This window comes from Nicotiana tomentosiformis, chromosome 7, assembly GCF_000390325.3.
Source record: "Nicotiana tomentosiformis chromosome 7, ASM39032v3, whole genome shotgun sequence".
Taxonomy (NCBI): Eukaryota; Viridiplantae; Streptophyta; class Magnoliopsida; order Solanales; family Solanaceae; genus Nicotiana; species Nicotiana tomentosiformis.
Window position 1 is genome coordinate 6,134,731 of NC_090818.1, and position 19,667 is coordinate 6,154,397.

General features: G+C 39.2%; 1 protein-coding gene across 1 annotated transcript; it reads right to left on the reverse strand.

The window, feature by feature from the left end:
* Positions 1-1,964: 1,964 nt before the first annotated feature.
* Positions 1,965-8,623, reverse strand: LOC138895205 (uncharacterized). The gene is made up of 4 exons (XM_070179871.1): positions 8,366-8,623; positions 4,792-4,992; positions 4,388-4,512; positions 1,965-2,220 (listed from the first exon to the last, which is right to left on the reverse strand). The coding sequence occupies exons 1-4, from the start codon at positions 8,621-8,623 to the stop codon at positions 1,965-1,967; spliced, it is 840 nt and encodes a 279-aa protein (XP_070035972.1).
* Between the last annotated feature and the right edge of the window lie 11,044 nt (positions 8,624-19,667).

Genomic DNA, 19,667 nt, shown 5'->3' on the forward strand with positions numbered 1-19,667 from the left:
AAAAGTTATATTAGGCCTTAATCTTCACGTGATGATAGCCAGATCTCAAATAAATCTTGGAGAACACCTTGTCTCCCTAAAGCTGATCAAACAAATCACTAATACGAGGAAGTGGATAATTGTTCCTGATAGTGACCTCGTTCAACTACCGATAATCTATGCACATCCTCATAGAACTATCCTTATTCTTCACAAACAATACCAGCGCACCCCAAGGAGAGACACTCAATTTAATGAACCCCTTTATCAAGAAAATCTTGGAATTGCTTATTCAATTCCTTAAACTCAGCTAGTGCCATACAATTTGGTGGAATGGAAACAGGCTGAGTGCCTAAAACCAAATCAATGCAAAAGTCAATATCCTTGTCGATCATAATACCCGGCAAATATATAGAGAACACCTCCAAAAACTCTCTCACTACCCTTCGCCTTGCATTGCTGCTGAACTTGGAACTATGCCTGACAACCCGAATGACCATCATAGATACCATGTATTGAGGTGCACTAATAGAACACTGAGTTGGAGGTGCACTATACAATGACTGCCCTGGGTGAGAACCACGAGTACCATTGCCACCTAAAGTACCATGAGAGACATGTAGTTCTGACTAAACCGGCCTAATGGAATGGCCTTTGCCAAAAGAATCACTGTTTCCAGATGAGGCACCGCTGAAACTACCAAAATGATGAGGCGTCTTATCAAATGTCGCCTCTCTCCCCTGACCACAAATATGCTCTATCCTCCTAGCAATCTCAACCACCTGAGTGAAAGAAGTCTCAGTCTCGGCCTCTATATCCATCTAAAGTCTAATACCATATGCAAGGCCCTCTATGAGCACTACACCCACAAGAAATCCCTCTTTCTTGAGCACTACACCCACAACTAATATAAAACCTGAACCACTCCGCAACCCCCATATATCCATAAGGTATAAAACATCATGCATCTAGTAAGTCTTAGGTACAAATCCTCCTCAATGACAACCTTCTCACATTACATCCAATCCACAGTGCACCCAAGTCCAAGATTATAACAACACATGCCCAAATGACCCGTTCGTCGATAGTAGACTCCCCTACTTGGCATGGAGCCACAAACGCATCATTTACTAACCCACAATACTTATTATTTCATATCATTCCATGAGCATGCGTTGTTATCTAGCTGAGTACTTCATAAGTTCATGTAACACTAGTCAGAAAATACTCCAAAGACTCTACTAAGTGCATACTCATCCTTGTGACAGTCGTGCGAACTTCCTCAAGTGATCTAAACTCTGATCGTTGCACATACATCCCAATGGGTGGAAGGAAAACTTTTCATAGAATCCCTCACAAGAATCAAACAACCTCAAACCTTCTCGCAAGAGATAACCCACCTTCTTAGTCTCCAACCGATATCTCTTTATGAGCCTACCATGGTCACAACCACTTTGAAATCATACCATGAAAGAGGGTCTTCATGGCCCTCGTGTATGTAGCACCAGCATTTTTGAGACGAATGGCATCATCTGTAGCAGTAAACTCCCCAAGGTGTAGTGAAGACTGTCTTTTCTGCATTTTTTTCGTGCATCAGGATCTGGTGGTATCCTGCGAAAATATCCATGCTTCGCATAGTTGTCGATGAGGATATGGATGTTTAGTAAAGGGAAATCGTCCTTCAGGCTAGCTTTGTTGAGATCTCGGGAATCCACACATATCGTGATCTTCCCATCTTTCTTAGGTACTGGGACGATATTTGCTAACAAAGTGGGATAATTGGTGACCCTAACTACATTCGCCTCTATTTTCTTGGTTACTTCTTCTTTTATCCTAAACTTATGTTAGGCTTGAATTTTCTAGGTTTTTGCTTGACTGGTGGTCTAGCTGGATCGGTAGGCAATCGATGTGAGATGATGTCAGTACTAAATCCATACATGTCATCATATTGCCATGCCAACACATCGATGTTTTGTCGGAGGAGCTCAACCATTTCTTCCTTTTGTTCTGCCTTTAGATGGATGCTGATTCGGGTTTCTTTTACGTCTTCCTGGATTTTCGAGGTTGACCACCTTTAATTCTTCAATATTAGGCTTTTTTTGGCTTTCCAATTGTTCGATCTCTTGTTGGAGATTGTATGGCATCACACTCTTGTTGTATTCCTCGTAATCTGGATCGTTTTGCTTGAGGGTTTCGTTACATGCCACAATTATGAAATGCGGGTTTTTATCATTTTGATTACTGAAAAAAAAAAACTAAGTATAAATAAAGCTGTAATAATTTTATGAAAGTAATTCTTTTTATTTCATCAAAAGGGGAATGACTCAGCGTTCAAAGAAGAAAATGATAAAAAGGTACAGACACGGTTCAGGCTTCAATTGACCGGACGCTTTTTTCAAAACTTTTTAAATTCCACACTACCAAGACTCCTGGCAAACCAAAGACGGGTTGGCAGTCCAATTCCGTAGGTCTTCTCCTGGTTCAGCATTCCGAATGGTCGGTGTCTTGATATCAATTCCTTCGCGGCATTCCTCAATCATGGTCACGAATAGCCTTCCCATCCCATTGACGATATCGTCCTATGGCGCTGAGTTTTGGCCCGTACCTGAAACATGCTCTAGCACAAAAGCCTTTTTCACAGAGATATCGGTACAAGTCTTCCTAATTGGAGGATGATACCTTATGCCGGGTCTTCCTTTCTACCCATTTGGCTCAATATGTTCAGTTATCCCATCTGATCAGGCTCACAGCCCGGTTTTCGATCTATATATGTATTTTATCATATCCCTCATGGCCGTCTTTGATCTATATAGCGATTGCATTTGCAAGTTTTACTCAGTTTCTTCTATTTCAGTAGTCTGCATGATCTAAACCGCATGGAAAGCGAACCCATCTAGCCCTTCTATGAATGGGACTGTGTGTTCTAGATAAGCTGATTAGCTCCATTCGCCGTGGACCATGATCTCTTGACAACCCAACTTGAATTTCATGAAATGGTGTAGGGTGGATGGGACGGCCCCTGCCATGTGTATACAGGGTCTTCCCAGTAGTAAGTTGTATGAAGAGGAAATATCCATGACTTAAGATAATATGGAAACCTCAATTGGTCCGATCTGCGAAGCCAAATAAATTTCTCCTATGACATCTTTTTGCGATCCGTCAGAGGCCCTTACTCTCACACGACTTTCCTTGACTTTTGTCAGGTGGATACCCAACTCTTGTAGAGTAGAGAGCGGGTAGATGTTGACTCTTGATCTTCCATCAACCAGTACTCAAGACACTACCTTGTCTATACATTTGACAGTGGCGTGTAGAGCTTTGTTGTGTGATGAGCTCGAAACACACACTTAAATTACGCTCGCTAATCAAATATAGTACAGTATAATATTATATCCACAGGGATTAGATTTAAATAGTATTCTTGTAGTTTCTAGGTTGATTGCTATCCAAGAGGATCAACAATTGAGATTTATTATGTGTCTAACTAAAATTAACTAAAAATCTAAAGCTATTGACTAATGACAATCGAAACAAGGAATAAACAAAGAAGGTTATCAATGGGAGAAGATAGTATTTTGACTTGATAGGTGCAGGATAATTGTTTGGGATCTACTCTAGATAATTCACTTCTAATGTTCAAGTGAGTCTCTCGGGTATTAAAGTCACCCAAACTAAAACATCATCCACTATCCCCTCGGGTATTAAAGTCATTTAGTCTGCCAGCTGCAACGATATTGGGGCCGACCTTATCTCTTGAATCTCCTTCTCTAGTTTCTTGTAAATAGATAGAGGCATTAAAGTAATTGAGGCACCAGAATCACATAAAGACTTATCAAAATTAATAGTTCCTAAAGAGCAAGGTATAGTAAAATTCCCTGTATCTATACACTTTTGTGGGATTTTATTTTTCAATATCGCACTGCAATGCTTTGTGAGCTTTAGCACTGAGGTCTCCTCTACTTTCCTCTTCTTCGTAAGAATATCCTTCAAGAATTTAGCATGAGAGGGCATTTGTGAGAGCACTTCTATGAATGGTATGTTTATATGAACCTGTTTTAGCACATGCAGAAATCTCTCAAACTGCTTGTCTAGCTTTTCTCTATATAGCTTTTGCGGGAAAGGTAGCGTATGCATATGCTTTCCCTCCTCATGTTCCTCCCTTTTTGGTTTTCTTGCTTCTTCTTTTTCTCAGCTTTCATCGGGCACTTCTTCTTCTTGTTGTCATCACTTTTCAGCCGCTCCCTACTTTCTTTTTCAAGTATCATATCTTTTTGGATCGGGGTGGGGTCATTCAACACTTGCCCACTTCTCAGGGTTACAACATTCACTGTTTCTTTGGGATTTCTATCAGTATCAGCAGGGAGAGTGCCTGAAACCCTCTCAGATAGTATCAATCCATCCCACTTACTTCTCTAAATTTCGAATTGTTTCCCCTTGTACATCAAATCTTTCATTAGTTTTCACAATGAATGCCTTCATGAGATCTTCTAGACCAGGCTGATTGGGCTGTTGAGGCTGAAACTGCTGCCTCAGCTGATTCATGAACCCATAAGCTCATTGTCCCTGAAATCTGGGATTATTTTGTTGCCATGCATTTGCAGTTTCCCCTAGGTTAACTCCTTCAAAACCAGGGTGCTTCTGACCCATTGAATTAAAGTTGTAATTTCCCACGGCATTTACTTCCTCAATTGAGGCTTGACACTCATGAGTAGGGTGTCTTCTTCCACATATATCACACGCTGTGTAAGGCTCACTTTGTAATGTGGCCAAGGTCAGCTTTCGTATTTATTTAGCCATAGCATCAAGATGTGCCTGCACATATGTAGTGGCATCAACTTGGTGAACACCAGTTGATCTTCTTCTTTCAGCACTCTCAGAGGGCCACTGATTAGCTTCTTCAAATAACTCATCAGGAATGGTAACTATCTCCTCTGGAGTCTTCTTCATCAAAGGGCCTCCAGCTGTATTGCTCAATGTTCTACATGCGACCGGTGTCAATCCATCCCAAAAGTCCTATAGTTGCATCCAGAGTTCAATTCCACTGTGTTGACACTTTCTAACTATCTCCATAAATCTCTCCCATGCTTCAAAAACAGTCTCGGTCACTTTCTAGCAGAAGTTATGGATTTCTCTTCTAAACTTGCCCGTCTTAGCTAATGAGAAATATTTATCAAGGAATGTTTTGGTAATCTCCTCCCATGTTCTAATCGATCCCGTGGGCATGCTTCGAAGCCACTTCTTTGCATCATCTTTGAGTGTGGAGGGGAATGCCCTTAAGTACACTACATCTTTTGATACACAATTGTATTGAAATATATTCCTAATCTCCTCGAAATCTATTAGATGTGTATTTGGATCTTTGTTCATCTTCCCTCTGAAGACACAATAATTCTGAAGGGTTTGAAGCAGCCCTTGCTTTAATTCAAAGTTGTTAGCTGCAATTGGTGGTCTAACACTAAATAAGCCTTGATTGTAGACCGGTCTAGCATAGTCACCTAGTGATCTCCCAGTCATGGGAGCTATATTTCCGAACTGGTCTGCAGCCAAGGGTTGATTTTGAGCAATTCTCCGACCCCTCTCTTCTTCATAGATAATCCGTGCCTCTCAAACTCAGCATCCCGTGCAGCTTTTTCTCAATGTTGGGTTGCCTCTCTTGTAGACAAATCTGCATTATCTTCACCGTTTCCAACCATAGTCTCTTTGGTTGAGGATTGTCCAACCTTTTCTAACGTCTCGATGAGATTTGTTTCCTTCCTCAGCTGTTGTAGTTTTTTTCTATCTCGGGCTCATATGGTAGCACTTCTTTCGCAGAAGCTCGAGTCATGCATCAATCTAAACCTGTAACCTGCTCACAGTCAACAAACACCAAACATAAAAAGAGAAAATTGAAAAAACAAAATCTTGAATTAGCACAACAAACTATTTCAAACACTATTGATTGCCAATCCCCGGCAACGACGCCAAAATTTGACAAGCTCAAAACACACACTTAAATTACTCTCGCAAATCAAATATCGTATAGTATAATATCATATCCATATGGATTCGATTTAAAAAGTATTATTGCAGTTTCTAGATTGATTGCTATTCAAGAGGATCAACATTTGAGATTTATAAGATGTCTAACTCAAATTAACTAAGAATCTAAAGCTATTGACTAATGACAATCAAAACAAGGAATAAGCAAAGAAGGTTATCAATGGGAGAAAATAGGGTTTTAATAGGATAGGTGCCGGATAATTGTTTGGGATCTAACTCTAGATAATTGACTTCTAATGTTCAAGTGAGTCTCTCGAATTCACTCAATTATTATTTCAAACGTTCAGCAAAAACTCTTCTCTCGATTAAGTTTTAACCTCACAAGATGAACCAGTTTAAGCACTTGAAGATATGCAAGAATGCGTAGTGGATTGGTCTTTAGGAGAACCTCTCTAGATTATCCTCCTAACTAGGTTTAAGCAATGATTCACCTAGCCTCTTTTGATTACTAAGAAGAATTAATGAATTCAATTAACAATATAGTGCAAAGATATCACAAGTTATGCATCTCTCGATTATTTGAACAAGTGACTATAGATGCAACAATTAATTCATCCAAAAACGATTCAATAGACAAACTAGAGTTATAATCCACAAACAATCATCAATACACCAAATCCATCAAACCTTACAGGGAACTACTCTCCATAGATATGGAGCAATTCATCAGAAATAAAAGTTAAGTATAGGAAAACATAAATTCAATCCAAACCTGGGTCTTGAGTGAGAAAGGAATGATGAAATCCTATTGCTTGTGTTCTTCCAACTCCTCTTTAGCCTCCTTAGGTGGAAGATATGTCAAAAGCCCATAAAATAACATTTTTCCATGTATTTATACCAAGTAGGGTCGTGCCCAGATGAAACCACCTTCTCCTAGCCGAAATAGGACATTGGCTCTGTAAACCTTACACAGGCATGTCCCATGGAGCGACGTGCCATGCGGGGCATTAGTGGGGAAATATAGAGAGCATCACAATTCAACAGGCTACCCAAAGACATTGTTGCGGAGTTCTCTTAGAGTACGGGTTTTTGCTTGATTTTTGACATCCAGACTTGCTCCTCGACCCTCGAACATGATCCTGGCTTAATCTCTTGGGCTTTTACTTAGACTTCAAAGCTCCAAATAGCACGAATTAGCTCCACAACATCTACATAGCTCCAAATCACTCCTACAAGGCATAAAACACACAATAAGTGCAAAACACTACCAATTAACTCTCGAACACAAATAAAGTACAGTGAATTGGAGTGCAATAAGCAACTAAAACACGAGATTATAGCCTACCATCATTGTGGCCCATGCCTTCGCTAGGAAGCTCATCTCTTCGAAAGGTGATCATATTTTCATCGACCATTTTCCCAATGGTTGTTGCCAGTGCCTCACTGGTGGTATTGCTTGGCATACTTACCCCACTTTACACTTTTATCAGGGCATCTTTATAACTGTTAGAACTCATCAGTAAATCCATGATTGATATTTATGATGAAGTATTCTTTAATTGTTCCTCCACGGAGTACTCTTTGGTTGACATCCTTTTCCAAAACTATGCGGCCTCGGGATCTATTATGTTTCATCACAGAATCTTCTACCTTCCCAGATTCCCTCAGTTTTCATCCTCAAGACCGTAGCATCTCCCCGACCTAGTCATACCGTAGGCTACCGCGGAATCTGTTATCTTTGATTTTCCCTTTTGCTGATATATCCACGAGATAGTTTTGTATTCCCGATCCTCTTCATCTCAGGTAGCAGCGGTACGTTGTTGTTGGTAAGTTTGAACCATCACCAAATATCTCAATTGTACTGTGATCATCGGAGTCCTTTGATGCATGTGTTTCCTATCGTGAAAATGGTTCCTTTCAAATCGTATTCTTCATCCAAGGTGATCATGTTAACCCCTTGATTCTGATGATTTGGCAGCGGATTGCGGTTCACATTGGGCGGAGCCAGAGTGCACTGAATTTCTCTGCATTTAATCAATGATTCAATTTCATTTTTCAGCTTGAAACAATCTTCAGTATCATGCCCAAGCATGTTTTAATGGTACACGCACCTTTTAGTTGCATCAAAATACTTTGAGGGATTCTCAGGAACCCTTTATTCTACTGGATGTATTAAACATGTTCTCCTCAATCTTTCAAATAGTTGAGCCAGAGGTTCAGCAATCGGGGGGTAATTTTTGGGACCTCTCTCTTCAAAATTCGGGCGAAGTCGGGGTGCATAAATAGCTTGGTTTTGATGAGTGGTGGTTTGGACAGGAGCATATGGTTTTGGTGGGTGTGGATTGTTATGGGTTCAACGCGGGTTATATTGAGGTTGGGGATTGTAATATGGCTTTGTGTTGGTAACTGGAGCATAAGCCGGTGGTGGTGAATGGTTGCTTGGGGAATAAGATGTGTTTCCATGATGTGGGATGGGTTGATAATAAGGGACGGCTACTGATACATCTTCCTTTTTCTTCTTTCTGCTACCTATTGACCCTAATTGGATTGCCTTGCTAGCTGCTTGCAGTGCATCCATGGATTGTACTTTGCCGGATTTTATACCTTCTTCTAGGAAATCTCCCATTTTGACCAGTTTGGGGAATTTCTGTCCCATCATGCCCATCAGTTTCTCAAAGTAAATCCCTTCCTAGGCCCTGATGAAATACTTGGTCAACTCAGTATCATCCAACGGAGGTTGTGCCCTCTCGGCCTCTGATCTCCATAGGCGTGCATATTTTTGGAATGACTCGGATGACTTCTTCTGCAGGTTTACCAGTGCGAACCTTTCGGGAGTGATATTTGTGTTGAATCGGACGCTATTCATGAAATCTTCCGCCATATCCTCCAGTTCCGTGGAACTTGTCGAGTATACCAGGTAAGTGCTTCCCCTATCAGGCTTCTTAGGAACAACTTCATGCTCAACTTCTCATTTTTCCCAACTCAAACTAACTTGTCACAATATGCCCTTAAATGTGCAGGGTGATCACATGTCCCCTCAAAGATATCGAACTTTAGAGGCATGTACCCTACTGGCATATCTACATCAAGATGGATACACAGATCCCCATAGTCTAGACTTTCACTTCCCCAAGCGACTTGGAGGTTCTTCATTTGTTTTCTCAAGATTTGTAACTACTCGGACACTGATTCCTCCTCCTTCCTCCTAGCTTCCCTTTCCATCTCGATGTATTGTTCAATCTCATAAGGCAACATAACCGTGACAGGCGCTGTAAAGGTAGGTTCAAAAATGGAATATACTGGAGGAACATATCGCTCAGGTGCAGCGGTATGTGCCACGGTTATGTACTGGGATTGGTGAGTGGTAAAGGTGACTTCGTCACAAGAAGATGTGTGAATTGCGTTGGTAGTAACGGGTGGGTTTTTTGACATTCGAACGTAATGTGGTAGGTAGGGAGTGTGGATAGGAGGATTTTGCGGGTTTGCAGGGGTTACTGGAGATATGATTTGAGTGGTAGTCTGGCGAATAGTTGAAGGAAAGTGGTCAGGGATTGAATCTAGAAAAGGAAAATGAGGTGGTTTTGGGAGCATTTTCACGGCTAGATGTGCCAGTTCCCTGATATGTTGTACATCCTCCCTTAAAGATTCCATCTCTTGGGCGATCCTAGCCACATGTTCATCATTCCTTGTATCGTCCTTCTCTCCCGATCGCCCCGGGCTATCGGCTATTACCAGAGCAAGTTCGGTCAGGTTATCAGTGGTAGACATCTTTCCCTTCAGTCTTAGGTTTTACGGTGGTTACGCCAGTTTTGGGTCGACACAAACCAACTTTTCGTTTGGGGATACATAATGAAGTAAGAAATGAAAGAAAAAGAAAAAGAAACAAAAGTTAGTTTCATCATTAATACGAGTAAAAGGTCACCTAAAGCATCTAGTTCATGCATTTAGGCAAGCTCGTTTTCCTAGAATTTGTGGGACCTCTCTTTGCCGAAGGTAGGCCTAAATCCTGAATATTTGACAAACAATCAGATTTGACATATTCAGATCCGAAACAAATTTTGTTTTCATTGATAGTGTTTGAATTGAGATAAGCAGGAGCAGAGGTTACATCATTGTTTCTAGCATTCACATAACTGCATGGCCTTGAACAACTTGCCCTTAGGGAAAACAAGATAACTGAGGATAAAGAAACAAAGTGGGGAAGGAGGGAAAATCAACCAACTTCTAGTAACCATCCCTAGAATCATTCCACGTCTCCTCTTCTTCTTTCGGTTCTTCCTCTAGATATTCTTTAAATTCCTCTCCATCATCATTGGTCTCAGATTCTTCCTCTAGGTCTTCCTCCGGCTATGTCTCGGATTGTATCTGGATGCAATCCACTACTCAGTCATCATCTTTAGTGGTGGCACCATGTGAACAATGGACCCTGGGACCACTTGGCGGTGCATGGAGGTGGTCAAAAGATAATGTGTAAGGTTCTCATGATATATTTCTAAAGCCGCCACTGCCTTTTCCAGCCATGCTATACCTTCCCTGCTTGGTCGGGCTAGCTCGTCTTCCTCGTTGATGCAGACATAATATTCCGGAGTGCACCACGGGTTTTGACCAATTGCATTATGACCAGATCATTCCACTCTTCTTGGAGCCTTATTATCCTCAGTATTGGGATCTGCCCGTTGTACTCGTCCTCATATAGAATTTTCCTCGTCTAGAGAGGCACATCTTGAATCAACCTGAATTGTATGTGAACCCGTAGGGGAGAGTATGGTTGGATTCCCTCAAGTTCTATTAGCTCAATAAACTATTTCTGAGGAGTCCTTCGTATTGCCCTTCAACCTAGCCATGACAGCTTCCAATTGACCCATTCTCTGCTTAGGTTAGTCAGCATCTCTCTCCAATCTTCTTGCCCGTGTGGGGAAACCCAATATCGCATCCTCTCGTTGTGGCTTCGGATCATGTTGATGTGCCCACAAAGTAGTCGACTGTGGCCTTTCACTGAAAGAAATGCTATGTGGCCTAGATTTGAAGCAGCATGTTACAGCCCTTAAAGAAATCATACCCTAGTGCGCATGCAGACGAAGCCCTTAGAATATCAGTTAACATCATCGGTACCAGAGTGTCTTGAAGGTTGCCTCTAAATCTCGTTAGAACCACGGGTAACAAGTTGATATTGATCCAGCCTTTTCTTTGTGGGAAAACCAATAGTCCCAATAGCACCGAAGAGAAAGCTATGGGCCTGAGACTCTTCAATGTTGCCTGATCACACTAAAATTCTCCCAAGTACCATTCATAGCTTTCACGATGTCCGGACCTATCGAACATTTGATCTAGACTTACCCATCTGTCCTCGATGTTTCTCAAACAACGACTGTTTGAATAACCCAGAGCATCGAGAAACCTATAACTCTATGAAATATTGGTCTCCTCCTTGTAAATGCCAACTCCATGAAACTGGTAACTTTATCTAATGTTGGCACTAACTCACAATCAACAAACTTTAACATCACCTTGGCCGGGTCCCAGAATACTATCGGCAGGCGAGTAAGCACATTGTCAGCTTGGATATTTAGAAAAGAGGTCAGTTCTCCTATATGTTTCTGGATTTCATCTCTGTGTTCTCGGTGTATATTCTTCCACCACTGCTTTAGCTTGTGTGGTTTTCCTATCACCATATTGATGTTGGGGATGTTTTGGTTGATTTCCATTTCTGAAGTGGGTAAAGAAATGGTTTGATACGTGTTTGCTTCGGCTCTTTAAGAGTCTCGTCGTGTTTGTTCATCCTTCCATTGAAGTCATGTCGTTAGTTGCATGACCCGTTGACATTATGGTGGCTTTCCTAATCATATGTCCATGCCAAGGACCGATTCACCTAAGGTTTATGCAATATGACCTCTATTTTCTAGAGTAGAGTGTTTCCTACTTTTGAATTAGGCTGAAGACTGCAAAAAGTTATGTCAGTTGACCTGACAAAGCCTTTCTCTGAAACTAACGAATTTTGTAAAGAAGGTTCGGAGGGGTGTAAAAGACAACCCTCCCGTGCCATTGTGTGTCATAGTGTACGACCAAGACTCGATAGAAAGAAATGTGATGACCGTATATATAAAGTGGTAACAAATAGCGATGTAACATTAACATGCATGGTAAGTAGGCAGGCATAATGAGAAAGTAAGGCAGGTAAGCATATAATTGCAATTTAAATATAGGTAAAGCAGTGTACAAACAAATCTAAGTTCTAAGTCTAGTCTAAGTCTACTAAGGTCAGAACCTAAGTGTGATTCCATAACAGAGTCGCCATGTTTTTTCACCCTATTTTGTACTAGTCAAAACAAGAGTCAACTTGTGGTTTCTCCGTTGTTTATGAAAGTGTGTCGCCATCTAATATTTAAAGGTATACTAGGGTACCTATTTAACTACTAAAGTCATATTCTTTATTGGTCTGCTAACCGGTGAGATTTTGGGTAAGGTTTCTTGTTCTTCTAAGGAGAAGGTTTTAGGCATCCCTTAAAATCTACCTGAGGTAGCTCCATAGGACTTTGACTAGGTTTAAAGGGTTAGTTGTTTGTATTCATCTTAACTAGTATTAGAGAGGCGGCATACTTAATACTTGAAAAGAGGGTGTGTGGTTTTTAAAGGTCATAGATTTAGAGAAAAGCTTTGAAGATAATGTCATATATACATATGATTGAAAGCTTTTAAGGTATTGCACATAATGTTTGTGTTTAAAAAAAAGAGATAGGGTTAAGTTGTAAACACTTTTTTATTTAAATGATTATGGCTATTTGTGTAACACTAATGAACTAAAATATTGTAAAAAACTAGGTTTAAGATATACCTTGCTTCTCAAACTTCATTTTTGAAGAAAATCATTTGACTGGGCGACGATATTTGGTTTAATTTTGTATAAAAGCACACTTTAGAAGACCAATTTTAGATTCCGGTTTTTTGAAAAGAGAGGATTATCGCCTTTTGCTAAAGCTGTTTTGATCCCAAAAGGACTTCATAAAAATTGTTAGTAGGGATTAATATAAAAATGTGTAATTAAGGAAATAAGACTATCTATTACTAAGTCTAATAGATTATCTACATAATTCAAAGAGGAAAGGTAAAGCATTCAATATAATATGATAGATGTTGTATACATGAGAGAAATAAAGACAGCAAAATGCAGTAAAGCAGTAAAGATGTAAAGGGAAAGGATGGACTCTGGTTTTGGGCCTATTAGAGGCAGGCCCAGCAGATAGTAGGAACAAACATCAACAGACTTTACACCTCCCAAATGCGGTGGTATAGGGTTTGGGCCTGAGTTCTTTGGGAACTGGCCAGGCCCAATTATAATACATGTTCAAAAAGAAAGAAGGTCATTAGATATGCTACTCTATGCATATAATTATGCATGAAACAAACTAGTAATGTCCTAAACAAATTATAACAATAAATGATAATTTAGATTATAAGAATTACACTAATGTGGGGGTCACATATGGCAAAGTGATTCACATTGAGAATTTTTCATTATCATTAAACACTAAACTTAAAGGGAATAATATATGTCAATAGATTAGAGGCTAAGGGTAGAGCTTTATTCATGGCTAAAGCTCTCTTTGGACCCCTGACACTTCAAAGTTCTCAAGGGTCTTAAGGCCCAGGACAGTGCTTGTGCTAAAGTGAGTAGCTCAACCAAGAATAAAACTCTACTTCCAAATACCCCTAACTACTCACACTCAATCTTCCCTACAGGTTTAAGTGCCAATGAGGCATTTCAATGTAAATCCCAATGTCACAATGATACCATACCACAGAAGTGTATGTACATTTTTATAACAGTTAATACAAAGTACTATAGGATCAGAAGACAACTAATCATCCTAATGTAACCACCATCTAACAAGTACATGATCCAATGTGAATTATATACTAGGAATGCTCAAAAGAAATAAACTTCATACACACATAGAGATAAAGGCATCATCAGATTATTGCTAGGAACCCAAGCACTTAGGTCCTACATCTCAAGAATGAAGTAAGTGCATGGCTTAAACATATGAACTTTCTGGACATAGACACATTTTCTTAATAGCCTAAGTCTTAACTTCTAGCATATATACAAGCTAACAATTTTAGCTGAAACCTCTGAGGATATTAACAGAGATGTAAGTTAACCACTTCAATTGAATTCTTTAGAAGGTGCTGAGAGAGATACCATTAGCAATTACAATTATAACTTCTAAAGAGTATTTTACAGAATTGTAGATTAAAAACTACAGTTAGAACTTCTAAAGCTATTATCAAAGTTACAGATTCATAACTCAGATTAAGCCTCTAAAAGAGTATTAACACAATCTTAAACTAACAGTCTTGTTTTACTCTAAAGTTCAGGACATGATTACTTCTTTCTAAGAACCTTCTAATTCATACTAATCCTTATGGAGAACAAAACATGATGGTATAATCAACTAGTATCAACAAAAGGTTAATTCAAAGTTGACAAGCTAGGTCTGCTTCATTCATGTAAGCTCAATGAAGTTCTAAGGATAACACAGACATGTGCATGGTTATGGAAGACAAGCAAAAATATCGATGAATCAAGATGAGTGCAGGATCACATATACATGGGAACTTTAGTATGGAGTCACATTATTTCAAAAATGAAGGTGTTTTCATCCTCAAGCTAATAGTGTAACTATATGGAATTCAAGAAAGGGGTAGGGGTATTATCACATTGGAGAAATCAGCCAAGTATGTCAGGTATAGGATTTCAAATATAGTGGAACATGGTTTTAGCATCTTAACATAACAAATAGAATACCAGAACCTACACAAACCTCGTGACATAAGTCAAATATGTATTAATCTTCAAAATACACACACAAAGATGGTACACGAATCTAGTCTGCTCAAAACATGCTTATACAGTATGATCAAACAGCCATAAACTTATCAGAGAGTCAATGGTATTTTAAGAGTTGACAATATTAATGAAGTATTAAGTTCAGATATTATAAACTGGCATTCCCAAATCAAGATGACAATCTTATCATATCACTAATAGGCTCATATTTGTTTAAGTCTGATTTTTCAAGTGAGATACTACAAATACAGATGATACTTAAGGCAAGTTTGTATCATGTCAATACTTAACAGAACATCAAGGAAATCCAATAGAAACCAAATATCAGGATAGTTTGAGAGTTATTAGGTTGTTCTTAAGACTTAAAAACAGAGATAGGTCATCAAATATTCATAGGAATCATTACATAATTCTAATATCAATACCAAAGGAAATTCATGATCTTAGAACATACTTAACAACCATACATCATTAACAGGCATATAAAACAGTCAACCATTAATGCATTATTAACAACATCACTCAATAACAGAACAATTCATACTTGGCAATTCAACCAGTAACAAACTGAGTGGAAATTGGCCGTTTGAGGGAAAGGACCATCGAGTAAAGCCCCAATGTCTAGAGGTCATTGCATTTGACCTCCGGACCTCGAATTATCATGATGAGGCTCTGAAGTGTGCTCATGCATGCTCCTATTTAACAGAGTACAAAGAAATCTGGATATTCGAAATTTCATTTGTGCGTCTTAGGGTTCGAATTTGGGGATTTCAAATTTGATCGGTGAAAGAGGAAAGGTTCAGCAGGAATCACGGATGCAGGAGACAGTAAGGATGATTTCTGGGCGAGTTGAGACCTTGCATGAATTTGTACATGGTTTTCTTGACTGATTAGGGTGATGGGAGTTGAGAGAATAGAGAAAAAAGGGAAAGGAGGGGCGACCGAGTTTGAGTGGAAATGATTTAGGGTTAGAGGGAATTAGGGTCGTCTCTTAGGTGAAGTTAGGGAGACGAGATCCGGGTCGTTGGATCTGATGATCAACGACCCTGATAATTCAGGCACTTAAGGGGTTTTGAAGAGGAATTTTGATGGCCGTCGTATTATTGTATTTTGACGGTCGGGATGAGATCTAATGCGTGTTTTAAATTAAAGAGAAAATGGAGATAAATTGTGAGTCGTTGATCTAAGAAACGGGCGACTTGGATTCACTGTGCTTCTTTTGTGAGTGTTATGGGGAGGTGACGTGGCATGAGAGGATTGGCTTAGAGAGGAGGTTGTGGATTGCCAAGGTGGAAAATAAGGGTGTACCTGGACTGGGTTAATTACGGATTGGGCTTGTGTTTGGGCCAATTTTAATTTAGAAAATGGCCAATTTATTTTTAGCAGTGCAATTGCAATTATAGCCATTTAGTTTTTAATCTCTTTGAAATTAATTTAAATAAACTTAATTATTTTTAATAAAATATAGTAAAATATAATTATAAAATATACTACTAATTATTGTAATTAATTATTGATAAAATACTTTGTTTTCTAAAATGAAATACTAATTTGGAATTATTAACATAGTAGTCTAATTAACTAAAAATTCAGAAGTAATTCATTAAATTAATTATAAAGCCTATGTGATGTATATAAAAGTTATTTTAATAATAATAGATATATTTGTAGTTACATAATACTAATGCTAAATTATCAATTTCAAAACTATTGATATTTAGTTAATTTTATAAAATAGGTATTTATAAATCGAAAATATTTTCAAAATATTTATTGCAAATTATTAAGTATAAATAAATTAATTTAAAAAAGGCGGGTAAAAATTGGCTGTCAACAGCCACCGATCCTGTCAGGCCACCTGTCAAGCAGAAACCCAGAAAATTCAAGCCAGATTTGAGTCTAAGGATAAAAGAAGTCACCAAGCAGATATGGTTGGCAAACATCGTACTAGTACCGAAGAAGAATGGGAAGATTAGGATATGTGTTGACAATCGAGATCTGAACAAATCCAGTCCAAAGGATGATTTTTCTCTACTCAACATTCATATCCATATCAACAAATGTGCGAAGCAAGAGTTACAATCATTCGTGGATTGTTTCGCCTGATACCATCAGATTCTTATGCACGAAGAAGACACAGAGAGAACAACGTTCACCATGCCTAGGAGTTTATTATTATAGGTTCATGACGTTTGGTCTCAAGAACGCCGACGCTACCTACATGAGGGCCCTGATGACCCTCTTTCACAACATGATCTACATGGAAATTGAGTTATATGTGGATGACATCATCATCAAGTCTCAGGAGAGTGCAGATCATTTGAGTAATTTGAAGAAGTTCATTTAATGCTTGCGGAGGTACAATTTGAAGTTGAATTATGTGAAGTGTGCATTCAGAGTCCCCGCAGGAAAATTGTTATGTTTCATCGACAGCGTGAAAGGGATAGAGCTCGACCCTTCAAAGATCAAAGCCATTCAAGACTTTCCTTCACCCACAAGCAAGGATAATGTGATGAGTTTCCTCGATAGATTAAACTACATATGTAGGTTCATAGCCGAGTAACCAGTAATTTGTGAGCCTATTTTCATGTCGTTGAAGAAATATGCTGCTACAAAGTGGGCAGAAGAATATCAGAAAGCTTTCGACGGGATCAAGGAGTATGTGTAATCCTCCAGTGTTAGTTCCTCCCGAACCAGGAAAGCCGCTGCTACTATACATTTTCGTCTTGGATAACGCATTCAGATGTGTGTTGGGACAACATGACAAGACTATAAAAAGGGAGGAAGCTATATATTACTTGAGCAAGAAATCCACACCATATGAGTCCAGATATGCCTTGTTAGAACGGACCTACTACGCTTTGACCTAGATCGCTCAGAAGTTAAGGCACTACCTGTCAGCATATACCACACATCTGATATCCCGACTCGACCCACTCAAGTATATCTTCTAGAAGTCAATGCCTACAGGAAAGTTGGCAAAGTGGAAGATTCTTCTCGGTGAAATTGACATTGTGTATGTGAAGCAAAAATATTTCAATGGACAAGCATTGGCCGATTATCTAACGGAGAACCCGGTGGGCAAGGATTACAAGCCACTCGCCACATACTTCCCTTATGAAGGAGTATTGTTCGCAAGGGAGGACATTGCAGAGTCATACCCATAATGGAGAATGTTTTTCGACATAGCAGAAAATTTCAAAGGAGTAGGGATTGGGGGAGTCCTAATTTCTGAATCAGGACAGCATTACCCGGTATCAACCGAGATAATGTTCCCTTGCACAAATATTATGGCAGAATATGAAGCATGTATCCTCGGAATCAGGATGGTAGTTAACATGAACATCAAGGAACTTTTGGTCATAGGAGATTCTTTTTTGCTGATACACCAAGTTCAGGGCGAATGGACCACCAAGAATATAAAAATACTTATGTAGTTATACTGCGTAAAGGAGTTGTGTAAGAGGTTCACCAAGATCAAATTTAAACATGTTCCTAGAATCCAGAATGAGTTCGTTGACACTCTTGCAAACTTGTCATCTATGATCCATCATCCAGACAAGAATTACATTGACCCCATTTGGATAGAGGTTTGAGATCAACATGCTTAATGTTTCTATGTAAATGAAGAGCTAGCTAGTATGCCTTGGTACTATGACATCAAAAGGATCCTCAAAGTAAGCGAATACTTAGAGAATGCCACCAGTGGTCAGAAGTGAGCGCTAAGAAGACTAACAAATCACTTTTATATTAACAGAGAAGTCATGTACAGGAGGACCCCGGACTTGGGTCTGTTAAGGTGTATAGATGTTACAGAAGCAAGAAGATTACTCGAAGAGATACATGTAGAAACATACAGTCCTCACATGAACGGTTTCACTTTAGTAGAAAATTTGTTGAATTTTGAAGGTTGTTATGCGGCCCATTATGCAATCACATACTTGTTTCGCAGTCCGCACCTCCGTCGGAGATTTAGCATAAAATATTTCGAAGGGTGATTCTGCGGTCCATTTTACGGCCGCATAACTAGTCTACGGATCTCAGACATGTCCAGACCAGCCTAGTTTTTGGCATCACTTTTGCAGTCCATTTTGCGGGCCGCATATCTATTCCGCGGTCCATTCTGCAATCGCAGACTTGAGTTCTGAGGGTCCATTTTTATATTTTTATAACCCGACCCCATTTTGATAAATAGCCTTTAGGGCTCATTTTGAGGCAAATGTCTGATGGTTTTTGAGAGAAGTAAGAGTGTTTTAGAGAGTGAAGGAGACGATCTAGCATTCTAATCACTTATTCTTGCACCAATCTTCAAGAATCATGGAAGCCAATCACTAGAACATCATCTATCTGGGTAAGTTCTTGTCTTACATCATCGATGCAAGTTTGTTTAGTGTCTAAGTAGATTGTGGAGTTGGAGATAGGCCATGCATGTGACATTAGGTGGTAGTATGTGGGGCTGTTGAACTATTGTGGGTAGTTTCTTGTTGAAATTGGTTGAGGGAGGAAGGGATTACCATTATAGAGCCTTGTAGTCGATTTTTGCATAATAGATGTTTGACAAAATTCCTAAGAGAGTTACACCATGAGAGTCCTTCTAATTATTATCAGATTTTTGCTATCTTCCTATAGATTGTTATTGCTATGAGTATTGGGATGTTGTTGTAACTTAAGGAAAGCTCAAACAAGGTATGCTGGGTAAACTTCTCTCTTAGAATCGAATTTCATGATTTTCCCGTAAGTTTCAAGTATGGTTGGCCCAAGTTCCTAATTCCCATGTACCGAGTTATTCCTTATATATATATTTGACTATTTCGAATAGGCTTATGTTGAAAGATATGTACTAAAAATGTGCACCAAATGC